General features: G+C 41.6%; 1 protein-coding gene across 1 annotated transcript in view; it reads left to right on the forward strand.

Moving 5' to 3' along the window:
* Positions 792–14,358, forward strand: part of RAD23B (RAD23 homolog B, nucleotide excision repair protein) — a 45,661-nt gene continuing 32,094 nt past the window's right edge. Inside the window, exon 1 of the mRNA XM_001927866.6 lies at positions 792–1,482. Within this exon, the coding sequence (XP_001927901.1) occupies positions 1,417–1,482 (66 nt within the window). The 5' untranslated portion in view covers positions 792–1,416. The remainder of the gene's footprint in view (positions 1,483–14,358) is intronic.

The raw sequence follows: 14,358 nt of genomic DNA on the forward strand, positions 1-14,358 counted from the left end.
TGTTATTACTCTCAGCTTACTGATGAGAAACAGAAAGCATATTTACCCATTCCACACATATTTACTGTGTGCCTACATTACATGCCAGGCATGTTTCTTCGTGCTGGGGGTACATCAGGCAATATAACAATACCCTTGCCCTTGTGCAGCTTGTCTGTGTTTACAGAAGAGAGAAAGATAATAAATCTAATAAATATTACATTTATGGTAATTAGAAGATAAATGCTATAGAAAAAAAACAAAACAAAACAAAACACACAGCAGGGTAATGTGGTTAGGGAAATTGCGGTTTACGTTGAGTATCCACAGCAGACCTCCCCGAGAAGGGAGAGACAGTGAGCCACCCAGGTACCTGGGGAAAGAAGACTTAGGGACGGAAACAGCGAGCGAAAAGGCAGGCCCTCAGCTGAGTGCATCTGCCATGAGAGTCAGGATATATGCGAGGAAGTGGCTGTGTATCCAGTCCTAAGAACTTTTACTTTGGGTGCGATGAGTACCCACTGGACAGTTCTGCCCAGGGAAGTGATATAATTTGACCTTGTATTTAGCCCCAAGGTCCATCAAGGCAGTCTGGTGCTGAAGTCAGCGCTCTCAGGATAATAGAATCAGTGGCCACACAGCAAGCGCCCAGTAAACGCCGGCTCACTACTGTGGCTGTTTCATTTAAACCCCGCCCTGACCTACCGCCCTCTAGTTGCCCAGCTCCAGGGCTCTGCATCCACTTAGTCCGGTCTCCACGTAGCGCTTCCTCGGCTACAGATTGCCCAACTCAAGCTACCGGGCGGAGTCTGGACGTAGGCGGAGCGGCGGAGGGCGGGAGAACGCCCCCGGCAGCCGACGCGACAGGGAAGCCCCGAGAGCCCCCGAGGCGCCCCACTGACTACGCCTGCGCACGCGCGATCCAGGACGCCGACATTCCAGAGCCGTAATCCGCCCCGCCCCAATTCCGGGGCGGAGTTCTCGGCTGCGCCTGCGCACAGGCTCGCCGCACCCTACGCCTGCGCGCTCCGACAGTGCGGCCCCATCCCCCAGGTTTTTCGGGTGGGGGAGGGGGCGCGTCTCGGCGAGTCACGATGATGGCGGCCACCAGTCTGTGGTGAGCTAGCGGGTTCTCTGCTGGTTTCGCATAGCCCCTTGAACCTCCTGTAGACCTTGAGGCTGGCGCCAGGCGTGTGAAGAAGCACTGCAGCCCGAGCTCGCGAGGAAAGCCGCAGTCGCGGAGGCAGCGGCGCGGCCCAGGACCAGGGCTGGGGGAGAGGCCGCTCTGCAGGGCGAATGTGACAAGCCCCCACCCCCACCGCCTTCCTCCCGAGTGCGCGAGGAGCGCGGGCGACCCCAGGGCCCCGCCAGGCCACAGACCCCGCCCAGCGGCCAGCACCCGGAGCAGGCCCGGCAGCGGAGCTGCGCGGCGGCACCATGCAGATCACCCTGAAGACCCTCCAGCAGCAGACCTTCAAGATCGACATCGACCCCGAGGAGACGGTGAGAGCAGCGGGGAGCGCGGGGCCCGGGACGCGGCAGCTGCGCGAGTGGCCAGCCAGGCCTAGGCGGAGGTCGGCGCTGCGAGGCCTTTCGTGGGGTCCCGGCCTATATCAGAGCGGGGCCCGGCGGCGCGCCCGAGCTGGGAGGGTCCCCGGTGTACTCGAGAGGGCGCGGTGAACGGGGGTTCGGGCCCCCGACGCTGGCTGAGGCCTGCGGGCCCGGGCGCGGGCAGGGCCCCGGGGCCCTGCGGCGTGTGGCCGACCGGACCTTGGGAGTTGGCTCTGGGCTTTGTGTCAGGAGTAAGGGGAAGCAGTGGCCGAAACTGAAGCCCTGGCGGCGTGGAGCACATGCCTGCAGGGCACCGGAGGCTTGGGCCTGGGCCCTCCCGGCAGAGGGGCTTGAGGGGGAGGGAAGCTTAGGGCTGCTTCAGCGGTCTAGCCGAGCTCCCTGGTGTGGATGCACAGGTGGGGGAGGGAGATTTAGGTGTCGCCACTATTTCTGCGTGGATCTGGTTAGGCGCTAAGGTCTAGGAGGTGCAGACCGGCGATAATTAACCTTAAAAAAAAAGTGTCAGGTTCCGTTTGCCGCAGAGCGAGAGGTGAGTGGTGAAAATGCATTCTTTGCCCCCTTCCCCGCAGAATTGGGGGCGCTTTTATTTGCATATATTTTGAGTCGTTTCGCTGCAGGTCTCCCGCCATCGAACCCACACCCACATGTAGATTGCACTTTGAGGCCTCTTTGGTGGTGAAGATAGTTGTATTAGAGCCCTTCAAATCCAGGTTCGAACTCAGCTCTAGATTAACCAGTCCCCTCTGTTAGAAGTCTTGAATTTGTAGGAGTTGGAACTCTGCACCCTCCCCCAACCCACAAATAGCATTTCAGGAGAGGAAAAAGGAAGATAAAAACTTTGATTCTCTTCTGTAAACTCTTGAACATCTCAAAAGTTCACGTGTTAAAAACTCTCCTGTCATCGTCTGTATTTGTGACTGCAGAAAGCCACTGTGTTGAAATCAGTACGACTTTATGCCAAGATCTAAAAATGCCGTTCAGTGTAAACTTAGTACTTATGTTCTGGAATTGTGATTATATACATCGCTATGATTGTCATAATGCTGTGTTTAAAGCAACAACTTTCTGCCTATCTATATTTTTAAGAATAGTTGATTGTGGTTTTGGTGGCGATTAGGGGTCTTGGTGTTAATTAAGAAAACCTGAGCTCCCATTTGTCGCTCTAATTTATTTGCTATATGCAAAGATGTGAAGATTAAATAGTATTTGATTGGTGGTCAGTGAGTGAAATTTTATTAATCAATGGATAACTTTAAGAGGATAGAGTGTTACGTTTTATCTATATCATTTGACCTTAAGTTTTTACATCTTTAAATATTTAAATAGTGTAGTTCTCAACCTTTTCAGAATTGTGGCTAATTTTAGTTCAAGATATTTAATTACATGTATAAGTATGCTGTGTGATAAATTCTTAAATGTGCAGAGAGATAGCAATTTTAGATGAGAAATGCATTGTCCTCAGAAGTAATTAGAAACTCCCTGTGGATTGCTGTGACTAACAAATCAAATCTTCCTGAATATTCCTTTACTATTTAGTGTGTACTTATACATTAAAGGATGAAAGTTAAAAAGCGGCTATAACTTGAAGAGGCTGGTATAGAAACTCTTGTGAGCTTGATAGGAGCAGTAGCGAAAAGTAGTGAAAGAGAGGCCCGAGAGATTTGAGGAATCCTGGGAATGATTAATTTGCTGAACTAGTAAGTGTCCAGTGAGCTTTGACTGGCAGAACTGGGGTACAGGGACATGCAGGCTGAGGTCTGGGTCTTCCTGGGAGCCATACTGACAATAGTCTTAGTTTGGTCAGTGGCTATAGAGTAGGAGATGGACAAATTGGAAAAAACAAGAGGATTTGTTTTTAAGGTGTTTGTTTGTATTTGCTTTAGTTTTTGAATGTTGAAAGTCTTCTTCTGCCTTTTTTTTTTAAAAACTAGAGAACTTTCCTAACATTTATTTGCTGTTTTGTAACATTTACTTGATCATTACCATGCTCTGCCTTTAGTGTTAACCATTACAAAACAGACTTTATTATTATGGTAATGGTAATGCCTTTCTTCTTAGAAAATAATGAGGGAAAAAAACCAATAGAAAGTTTGAGATGAGATTTTTAAATGCACAAACTGAAATGGGAGTTTATTATTGTATAAATGACATCAAAGTTATGCGTGGACGTTTTTTGATAAGAGAATTGTGAGGATACAGTAGTTTTAATTAATACAGACAGTACGTTTTGTGTATTATACAGTAATTTGCAAAGAATTACCTCATTCTGTGGTTTATTTGTATCATGGTGATTGTGCTATAAAATACCAGTTGAGTACTGGTTCTGTGCATGGGATTTGTTAGCCATCATTTATTAGCAAATTGTTCCTATTGTGGCTTATTGTTTTTTTGGGTTTTTTTTTTTTTTTTTTTGTCTTTTTTGCCATTCCTTGGGCCGCTCCCGCGGCATATGGAGGTTCCCAGGCTAGGGGTCTAATCGGAGCTATAGCCATTGGCCTACGCCAGACCCACAGCAACGCGGGATCCGAGCCACGTCTTCGACCTACACCACAGCTCACAGCAGTGCCGGATCCTTAACCCACTGAGCAAGGCCAGGGTTCGAACCTGCAACCTCATGTTTCCTAGTCAGATTCGTTAACCACTGCGCCACCACGGGAACTCCGGCTTATTGTATTTTAATATAGTTGGGCTGGAGATAGTGCCAAATTATAGAAGTGCCCTAGATTATTAAAACACTAAGTAATAAATGTATTGAAACATTGTATTACAGAGGTGAAATTTAAGGTTTCTTGGCATATTGATGAAACAAAATACTAGAAGTATCTGGGGAATCTGGTACAGTTTGTGCCAGACTTTTGTTTTTTCTATACTCGGCACACAGCAGGCACTTACTTTATTTTTATTTATTTTCAGCTTAATTTTTTTCTTTCTTTTCTTTTTAGGGTTGCACCTATGGCATATGGAAGTTTCCAGACTAGGGGTCGAATTGGAGATGCAGCTGCTGGCCTACGCCACAGCCACACCAGATCTAAGCCTCATCTGCAGTCTACACCACAGCTCACGGCAATGCCGGATTCTTAACCCACTGAACAAGGCCAGGGATTGAACCCGCATCCTCATTTTCAGGGTCATTACTGTTGAGCCGCAACGGGAACGCCTCTGAATTATTTTTAGTATAATATTACTTAGTTGTACACAGCTATGCAATCAGATGTAAGGTCCTTATGCTATAACTCTTATACCAAATATAAGAAATGGATATTTTTTAAAAAATTTATTTATATTGGAGTATAAGTTGATTTTATAAATTGAGTGTTAAGTGTTGTGTTAGTTTCAAATGTACAACAAAGTGATTCAGTTATACCTAAACATGTATTTCAGATTCTTTTCCCATATAGGTTATTACACAATGTTGAGTAGATTTCCATGTGCTGTACAGTAGGTCCTTATTGATTATTTTATATATAATAGTGTGTATATGTCAACTCCAAATTCCTAATTTATCCTTACACATGCATTTAATAAAGATTTCTTGGGAGTGCTTGTCATGGCTCAGCGGTAACAAATCTGACTAGGAACGATGAGATTTCAGATTCAGTCCCTGGCCTCGCTCAGTGGGTTAAGGTTCCGGCATTGCCTTGAGCTGTGGTGTAGGTTGCAGATGCAGCTCAGATCTGGCGTGGCTACAGCTCTGATTCAGCCCCTATCCTGGAAACCTCCATATGCCCCAGGGTGCCACCCTAAAAAAGCAAAAAATAAAATAAAATAAGTTAAAAAAAAAAAGATCTTTTGAATGAATTAAATACATTCTCTTGGTGAATTGTCAAGTCAGTAATCCCTCAGTATTTGCATGTTGATTCATTTGTTTAGTGTTAAATATTTCCTAAAAATGTCAAGTCTTGCTGTCTTGGTACATGCACTATAGTGGACTAAATCAGTTGAAAAACAAATTTTAAAAACGAAGTAATGGTAAGAGTTATGTAGGAATCGAAATAGGGTTGAGGTAATGTGATAGTGCATGACTGCGTGGCTACTTAATGACTGGTCACAGAAGGTCTTTCTAAATAAGGTGACATTTAAACTGAGATTTTGAATAATAATAAGCACTCAGAGAAAGGGAAAGTGTTTTCTATAGGGAAAGACCTTTAAGAGTGTATTTTGGGAATCAGAAAAGGCCTTTTGTTGATCTGGTAGGTGAGGGGGAGGAGAGGTAAGAGATTAGAGAGTTAGGCAAGGGGCCAGGGCCTGTAGAGTTTTGTAAATAAGCTGGGAGTTTTCAAGGTAAAATAGGAAGCCTTTGGGGCCTTTAAGTGGAGGAGAAAAATTGTTTCTTTTATGATTTGAAAAGGTTACTTTGACTCTTTTGGAAGTTTGATGACCAGTTAGGAGGCTTGTTGTGGTAGTCTTAAAAGAGTTGAAACTTGGAGGAGGGAACTAGGAGTGAGAATGCGAAGAGAGGTGAAAGGATTTGAGATATAGTTGAGAAGGTTGAGTTGAAAAAATCTTTTTTTATTATTATAGTTGATTTACAGCATTGTGCCAATTTCTGCTGTATAGCAAAGTGACTCAGTTATACATATATATATACATTATTTTCTATATTCTTTTCCTTCATGGTCTATCCCAGGAGATTAGATATAGTTTCCTGTGCTGTTCAGTAGGACCTTGTTGTTTTGAGATAATTTTTTGATGAGGTGGAGTGGGGAAAATTGAGAAATCAAAGATTAAATATGGATTTTGGTTGTATAGTTTGTGTGAGATGTGGAGGGGTGGGAAAGGGGCAGGTTAGGGGTTGGGGGTAGGAACTGAAGACTTAAATTTAAGGTGCCTATTAAACGTTCTAGTCGAATGACAAGGAAATTTGTTATGAATTTCACTTCCAGAGAGAAATTTGGGCTGGAGCTAGAGACATGACAATAGGTAGCATATATGTTTTAGCTCAATTCATGGGACTGGATGAGGTCATCTAGCAGTCTTTTTCAATGACCATTCCTTGAGAAAATTGAACACTTAGGCCTAAATTATCCCCTATATGTAATTAACTTCTGTGATACTAGAATTGAGGAACCTTGGTGAAAATGTAATGGAGTGGGGCTTAGGGCCGAAAGCTGGGATGCTCTAGCATGTGGAGTTTGAATAGTGAAAAGGTCAGCCAAGGAGCAGTATTTGAGGTAGGAAGAATCCAAGAGAAGAAAAATGTTTCAAAGACAAAGAAAGGGAAATATGTGTCTACTGAGAAATCAAAAGTAAGATACACATAGGCAACAGGACTTTTGTTTTTGGCAACTTGGAGGTGATTAGTTACCCTGATGAGTACGCTCTGTGGAGTGTTGGTGCCACAAGTTAGATTTGTTGTGAGCCACACGGGAAGTCCAACCACAAGTTAGATTTGGATGGATTGAACAGTGAATGGGAGATGAGAGAGATAAGTAGCTGTGGCTGTAAAATGTTAATTATTTTGTGTTTTTTTTAAATTTTTATTATACTTGATTTACAGTGTTCTGTCAGTTTCTGCTGTACAGCAGAGTGACCCAGTTACACATATGTGTACATTCTTTTTCTCACATTATCCTCTGTCATGTTCTATCACAAGTGATTAAATTTAGTTCCTGTGCTGTACAGCAGGATCTCATTGCTTATCTTTGATATTATCCTTTTTTTCTGATGTAGCTGCGTTTAGCTGTGGGTTAAAAACATGTGAAAATGATCACAATAATTCTGAGCTTCACAACATGTGGTAGGCATTGTCCAAAACACACACACACACCAGAATTGTGGAAAATATTTAATAGTGTATGTTTTTAAAAAGAAGAAAGCTGGAGTTCCCGTTGTGGTTCAGCGGTTAATGAACCTGACTAGCATCCATGAGGAGGTGGGTTCAATCCCTGGCCTCTCTTAGTGGGCTAAGGATTGGGCTTTGCCCTGAGCTGTGGTGTAGGTCGCAGATATGGCTTGGATCCTGCATTGCTGTGGCTGTGGTGTAGGCTGGCAGCTACAGCTCCAGTTTGACCCCTAGACGGGGAACCTCCATATGCCAAGTGCGTGGCCCTAAAAAGACAAAAAAGAAGAAGAAAGCATGGTTAGTAACTTGCCTGGGGTCACATGGTCATTGACTGCAGTAGTTTCAATTTCTGAGCGTGAGACGGTCTAGCCCATGCTCTAACCCTCTATTTCTTAATCTCTCACCCAGTAGTGACTTTGCCTCTACTCTACATCAATTATTCAGACCCATACCTAGTAACTAGTTCTTGTCACAACCAGTAACTATATCTCTTCCCCCACCATCCACAGTAATCTGTTTGTAGTATCCCATTTTACTTATTCTATTCCATTCCGTTCTTCTTTTAGGCCACACATGCAGCATGTGGATGTTCCTGGGCTAGGGGTTGAATTGGAGCTGCTGCTGCCATCCTGCGCCACAGCCACAGCAACACCAGGTCTGAGCCGCATTTGCAACTTACACCTCAGGTGCAGCAACACCAAATATTTAACCCAGTGAGCATGGCCAGGGATCAAACCTGCATCCTCATGGATACTAGTTGGGTTTGTTTCTGCTGAGCCACAGTGGGAACTCTTAGTATCCCGTTTTAACTTTCCTCTGATTACAGTTCTAATGAAATTTATGATCCATTTGATCCATACATACTGCTTTTCACTAGCCCTCCCTTCATGGTATCACTTCCACTTTTGCCCAGCTAAAATAAAGTCAGTAATTATCACTCCCATGCACGAGTCAGGTATAGCATATCTCTTGAGCCAGGCTGCCTAAATTTCAGTTCTGGCTGTAGCACTGACTATGTGATGTGACCTTGGGCAAGTTACCAGATTTTTTTTTAGGGCCCAGCCTGTGGCATACGGAGGTTCCTAGGCTAGGGGTCGAATCTGAGCTGTAGCTGCCGGCCTACGCCACAGCAATGCTGGATCCAAGCCACATCTGTAACCTACACCACAGCTCATGGCAACTCCAGATCCTTAACCCACTGAAGAAGGCCAGGGATTGAACCCGTGTCCTCATGGATACTAGTCGGATTTGTTAACCACTGAGCCACAGTGGAAACTCCAAGTCACCAGATTTTGTACCTGTTTCCTCATATACAAAATTAGGGTATCATGGAAGTACTAACCTCAGAGGATTGAAGGTTATATGAGTGTGAGATAATACACAGAGTGCTTAGAACCAGGACAGTGCTTGATAACATGGTCCCACTCTCACTCCATTGGTTTTGCTTGGTAAATCACAAATATGGTTAAATTCAATTCTGTATTTGTGCTTGCTTCTCTGCAGCTAGATAGCAAACACATAGCTCCCTTATCTCACTTAAATTCATGAACAATAATCATAATCAGGCCCTTCATACCGCCTGACAGTCCATTTACTCTCCCAATGTTAAAGGCATATTTCCTATCATCTCCTCTCTTTATTTTCAGCTGTTGCCCCTCTATTTTAGATTTGATCGAGAATATAGAAACAATCAAGACAGAACTTTTATGAGGTCCTATCAGAGCTACCTACTGTTACCTCCTTTTGTTGTAGAGATGGTTGTGTATTGTGAATGCTGCTATCTAAAGCTAGTCCCGCCACTTTTCTGCAGTGTCTTATACTCTGTCACTCATGAAGGAAATCACTCCATTAGTTCTCCTTTTTTGCATCATTGATATTTTCAGTTTCTGGAGTATCAAACGTTTTCCCCACCTTAATAAAACTCCCTTGTTGCTGCATTTGGCTACTGCCCCATTTCACTGCTCTTCCTTAACAGCAGAACTTGAGTAGCTCTTGAGTCTGTTTGCTTTTTTCAATGTCTTGCTGTCTTCCAAATACATCGTACTATTTCTAAACTAGAAGAGTTTTCCACCTTGTTCTTACCCTTGAGCATAGTACTTAAATCTCTTCTTGTTAGTAAAATGGGAGTAATAATAATTTACCTGCCTTCCTCATAGAATTGATATGAAAATCAGGTAAGACCATAGATACGGAAATTTTTTTGGTAAATTGTGAAGTTAGAAATAAATATGCAATATTTTAACAGATCCTGTTTTCATAGATTTTCACTATCCTTTCTCAAAAATGTTTGTGTGAATGAGATTCTCATTTTCTCAGCTTGATATAATCAACAACTTGAAGCAGTGTTCTGCCTTTTTTAGCTTGGAAATTGAGATTATGTGATAGATAATGATACAATTTCTTCTGCTTTTGGAAAGAAAAGTGCTAAATTTAAGCCTGTAGAGAACAGTGAATCCTGCTGAAAGATACCGCAATGTCTGTTGCCTGTAAGTTTGGATAAGTACATTCCTTATGTAGTGTCTCAAAGCTAATTATATAATGACATAAACTTTATAAACCCTTTAAACATATCTATCCCAGCAGAGGAAGTAGACCAGCTTCAAATGACTAATATTTATGAATAGGTCCTAGGTGTTTCATCAGGTAGATAAAAAATTGTTATTTGCCACTCCCTCTGCCCTCTCCCACACACATTTCTAGTTGAATTAGGTAGGTTTTCTTGTAGTGCATTAGATCCATTTTCTGCCTATATAGAAACTTTAAAATTTACATGTAACTTGGGAGTTTCTACTTTGTATTTATTCAGTCTTCAAAGTCTGTGTCTGTTTTGATCTTGTTGAAATCATATTGTTAGGAATATATTTGATAATAGAATAAAGTGACATAAATATGTAGGCTTAAGAGCCTAATACCATAGTTTCTTTGGAAAAAAATGGATTCTGGATTTCAGATTGTATTTAAAATAGTAGTCTTTTGGATCATAACCCTAATTTGAGAATTAGTTGCCTTTGTTCAGTGCCTATACACACATTAATACTGTTGTCCCAGTTATTGTTTCAGTAAAGAATATCTCTTGTGTTATATTTTTTCATTCTTTGGGTCTAGTGGGGAGATTTTTCCTGTTTCACTGAGGTCAACTGACATCTTTCTTCATAATCAGTTCTATTTTTAGAATTAGCAGAGACCTACCTGCTTTGAGGGAGAGATTCAGGAAATACTCCTTGGTCCCTGCACCAGCTTCTCAAATGGAAGCAACCAAAAAAGAAAAACTAACCATGTTGAAATGTATGAAATCTTTTTGTAAATATATTTGACTTTGAGTCTCTCTCTCCTTTTACTAGTGGTTAATTGCCAGAACTTATTTGCTGTTACTATCATTATTATTATTACTACTATTTTTAATGACCATACCCGGGCCAGGGGTTGAATCTGAGCTGCGTCTGTGACCTATGCCATGGCTAAAGCAGTGCTGGATCCTTAACCCAATGTGCCTCTCTAGCCACCGGAGCCACTGCAGTCAGATGCTAAACCCACTTGCCACAGTGGAAACTCTACTCCTTTTTTTAACTTACTTGGCTATGTAGTATTAGAACTACTATCCAGAATTTTCTTTAATGAAATCTCTTGAATTGCAGAGGGGTTTTTTTTTGGTTGGTTGGTTTTGTTTTCTGTTTTTTGGCTTCGCCTGCAACATGTAGAAATCCCCAGGCCAGTAATCAAACCCGCACCACAGCAGTGGTCTGAGCTGCTGCAGGACAATGCCAGATCCTTAACCTGCTTTGCAACAAGGGAACTCATAGTTGCAGTATATTCTTATGTAATAATTGGTAAACAATGGTTGGGAGGGGGTGTACAGTGAAGTTTTTTTTCTTTTACACTACTTAAATTTTCCCTTTAATTTCTAAGATGATCCCAGCTTTTTTATAGTAAGTAAAGTAGATAAAGTTAAAAAGTGAAAGGCTCTTGTATTAAAGTAACCACTTTTGGACTCTATATATGCTGCTAGTCATTTTCTTTAAATATGTAAATATAATAATACAAACAGAACACTATGTTTTTAAAAATCAGTTGCTTAGCAACCAGCTTTTGTCCCTTAAAGATAATTGTAAAGATTTCATTCAGTCATTTTTAGGTGCATTCATTCAGTGATTACCTTTGATATGGTCATCATTCCTTTTATTTTATTTTAGGACTGCACCTGCAACATATGGAGATTCCCAGGCTAGGGGTCTAGTCGGAGTTACAGCTGCTGGCCTGTACCACAGCCACAGCAACATGGGAACCAAGCCGTGACTGTGACCTACAACACACCTCACAGCAACGCTGATCTTTTAACCCACTGAGCGAGGCCAGGCAGGGATTGAACCCTTGTAACCTCATGGTTCCTAGTCGGATTGTTTCTGCTGCACCATGACGGAACTCCTGGTTATCATTCTTAATGTATTGTGAAAATATTCCAATGAACACATGAAAAATAATGTATTTTGCCATTCAGCATTACAAACAGTATTACATTCAGTATTACAAACAGTAGTGTAGTGGACATGTTTTGTTCATATATCTTTGAAGTATTTATGTGAGTATCTCTTTAGCATTGACTCCTAGATATGGAATCATTGGCTCAAAGGCTGGCAGATTGCCTCAAAAGGCCTGCATCAGTGCTCACAAATACCAGCTTCTCTCTGAGTAGCCAGTAAATGGAATTCTAGCACAGAATAAATGAGTTAAATATTGTGAAGCTTTTTGGACGCTGCCCTGGCACGTGGTTATTACTCCTTCAGTCTCCATATTTCAGTGCTTCCCATTAAAGCTTGCATAATTCTTTTTCCTGTACATATATATGTATAAGGAGATCTGTAAGGAAAGTAGTAAGGAAAATATACTGTAGCATTGAGGAAGCTGGGTGCTAATCTCATCAACAAGCAATAGTCCTAGAAATCTTATGCAAAAGTGAAGAAAACTGACATGCAAAACATCATACCACTCTAGAACTATAACTTATTTATTTTTATTTTTTTCTCTTTTGGCCGCCCTATGGCATCTGGGGTTCCCGGGCCAGGGATCAGATCTGAGTCACAGTTGTGACCTAAACCTCAGCTGCAGCAGTGCCGGATCCTTAACCCACCCTGCCAGTCTGGGGATCGAACCTGTGTACCAGCACTCCCAAGATGCTGTGCCACAGCAGAAACTTCTAGATACATAATTTATAAGACATTGTTTTTATATGTGAAATATGCAGCTACATTCGTTAATGTGGAAACAACTCTGTGTGTTATTTATGTGTGCATATGAGTATGTGTTATTGTGTTTTCTTCTTTTTTAATTTTTGAAATTTTATTAGGATGTGCCTGCAGCATGCAGAAGTTCCCAGGCCAGGGGTTAAACCCAGAGCACAGCAGTGACAATGCCAGACCCTTAAGTCACTGAGCCACAGGAGAACTCCGGAAACAGCTACTTTTGAAATTGTTGTTCCTTTTCTCCGGTAGCATTTAGGAGAATGGCTATAAATGTGGATAGGTAGCTGGTTAGATAGTAAAGGGAGAGTTGTTAGGTAAGTAAGGTAGGAGACTATTACACTACAGAGTGGTTGAAGTAGATTTTATGTTCGTACTGACAAATAAATTCACTTGTGTTGGCACAGTTCCAGAATTTTGTCTGGTGGGAGCAGCAGAAGGACAACGAAGTCTGTAGTGTAAGGAAGAAAGTGATAGCAGTGGCACTGTTGTCTAAGCTGAGTAGAGCTGGCAGTAAATATCAAAATGAAAGTAAGGGCTCAAGAGACCAAAGTCTTAATGAGATGCAAGACCAGGTTTAGGGAATAGTTACTGAGAGAGCTAGACTGGTACTTACTATATAATTTCTAAGAGCAGTTGGGGATGATGAAGTCTAGTGCACTTATTTTGCTGAGTTGAATCCTTTGGCCCCGCCAAAAAGATGTTGAGTTGTTTTGGCATATTGCCCACAAACACTTTATCACTAAATACTTATTTCTGAGAGCATATCTCTTCACACTTAATACCAAAAATTATTCAAGACAGTCTTTTCCAGTATGACCATCTATTGGATTAATGGTGTCTGGGGTTAAAATCTGTGCTTTTGGTTACTGTTGAGGTCGAGCTTTTCCTTTTATTAGCTGTGTGATTGAATTGCCTGCTCCTGTCATTTGTCCATGTTTCTGTTGACACAAGAACCATTTTCTACCATTTCTCTTGCTTTATTTGCATTTTTCCATTGGGTATTTTTCTTCTATTTGAGTTGCATTCTTAGTTTATTAGTTTTCCTTCTTTGTTTAATAGTAAACACATATAGAGTTGACCTGTGATTACTTTTTTTTAGCCACATGGTATAGGTATTGATGTGTATAGAGTTCTCATTGTTATGCTCCTAATATTCTTTAATCACAGTTTTTATTTCTTAGAAGCAAGTGTTATTTAGTAGTAAATGATTTGGGGTTTTTTTGGTTGGTTGTCCTATTTTCCTTAAGTTACTAGGTTTTTTGGTTTTTGCTTCTCTTTTTGGATCTGTGAAGCTACAATGTGGCTTTTGAAAGTCTTGAAATGTTCTCTGTGGCTAAACTTTAAAAATATATATTCTGTGGAAATTATGTTGAATAGAAACATGTATAAATTAAATCTGTCTTAATTGCTTGCTCATCTTGATCTGTCAGGGAGTGAGATTCCTGCTTATTTCTGTTTAATTTCCTTTTTTCTTCACGTATTTCTATGCTGTGTTAATTTACTCACTCAGCAAGTGATAAGTGAGTACCTATTATGTGATAAATCACAGTACTGTTGTGAGAACTGGATTCACTCATAGTGACACATGTGGTCTGTAACTCATTTGTGATTTTCATGTAGCAATCATAGTTATAAATATTGTATCTCTCACCTCTCTAAACAAAGAAGTGTGGAGGGAAATTTATCATTCCCCATAGGATGCTCTCAACCATTCTGCCACCACTTGACTTTGGGAAAGCCATGTAGCATTATAAGATAGCAATTCTCAAACTTATTGTTTCCAAGACC

This window comes from Sus scrofa, chromosome 1 (genome assembly GCF_000003025.6).
Source record: "Sus scrofa isolate TJ Tabasco breed Duroc chromosome 1, Sscrofa11.1, whole genome shotgun sequence".
NCBI classification, from domain to species: domain Eukaryota; kingdom Metazoa; phylum Chordata; class Mammalia; order Artiodactyla; family Suidae; genus Sus; species Sus scrofa.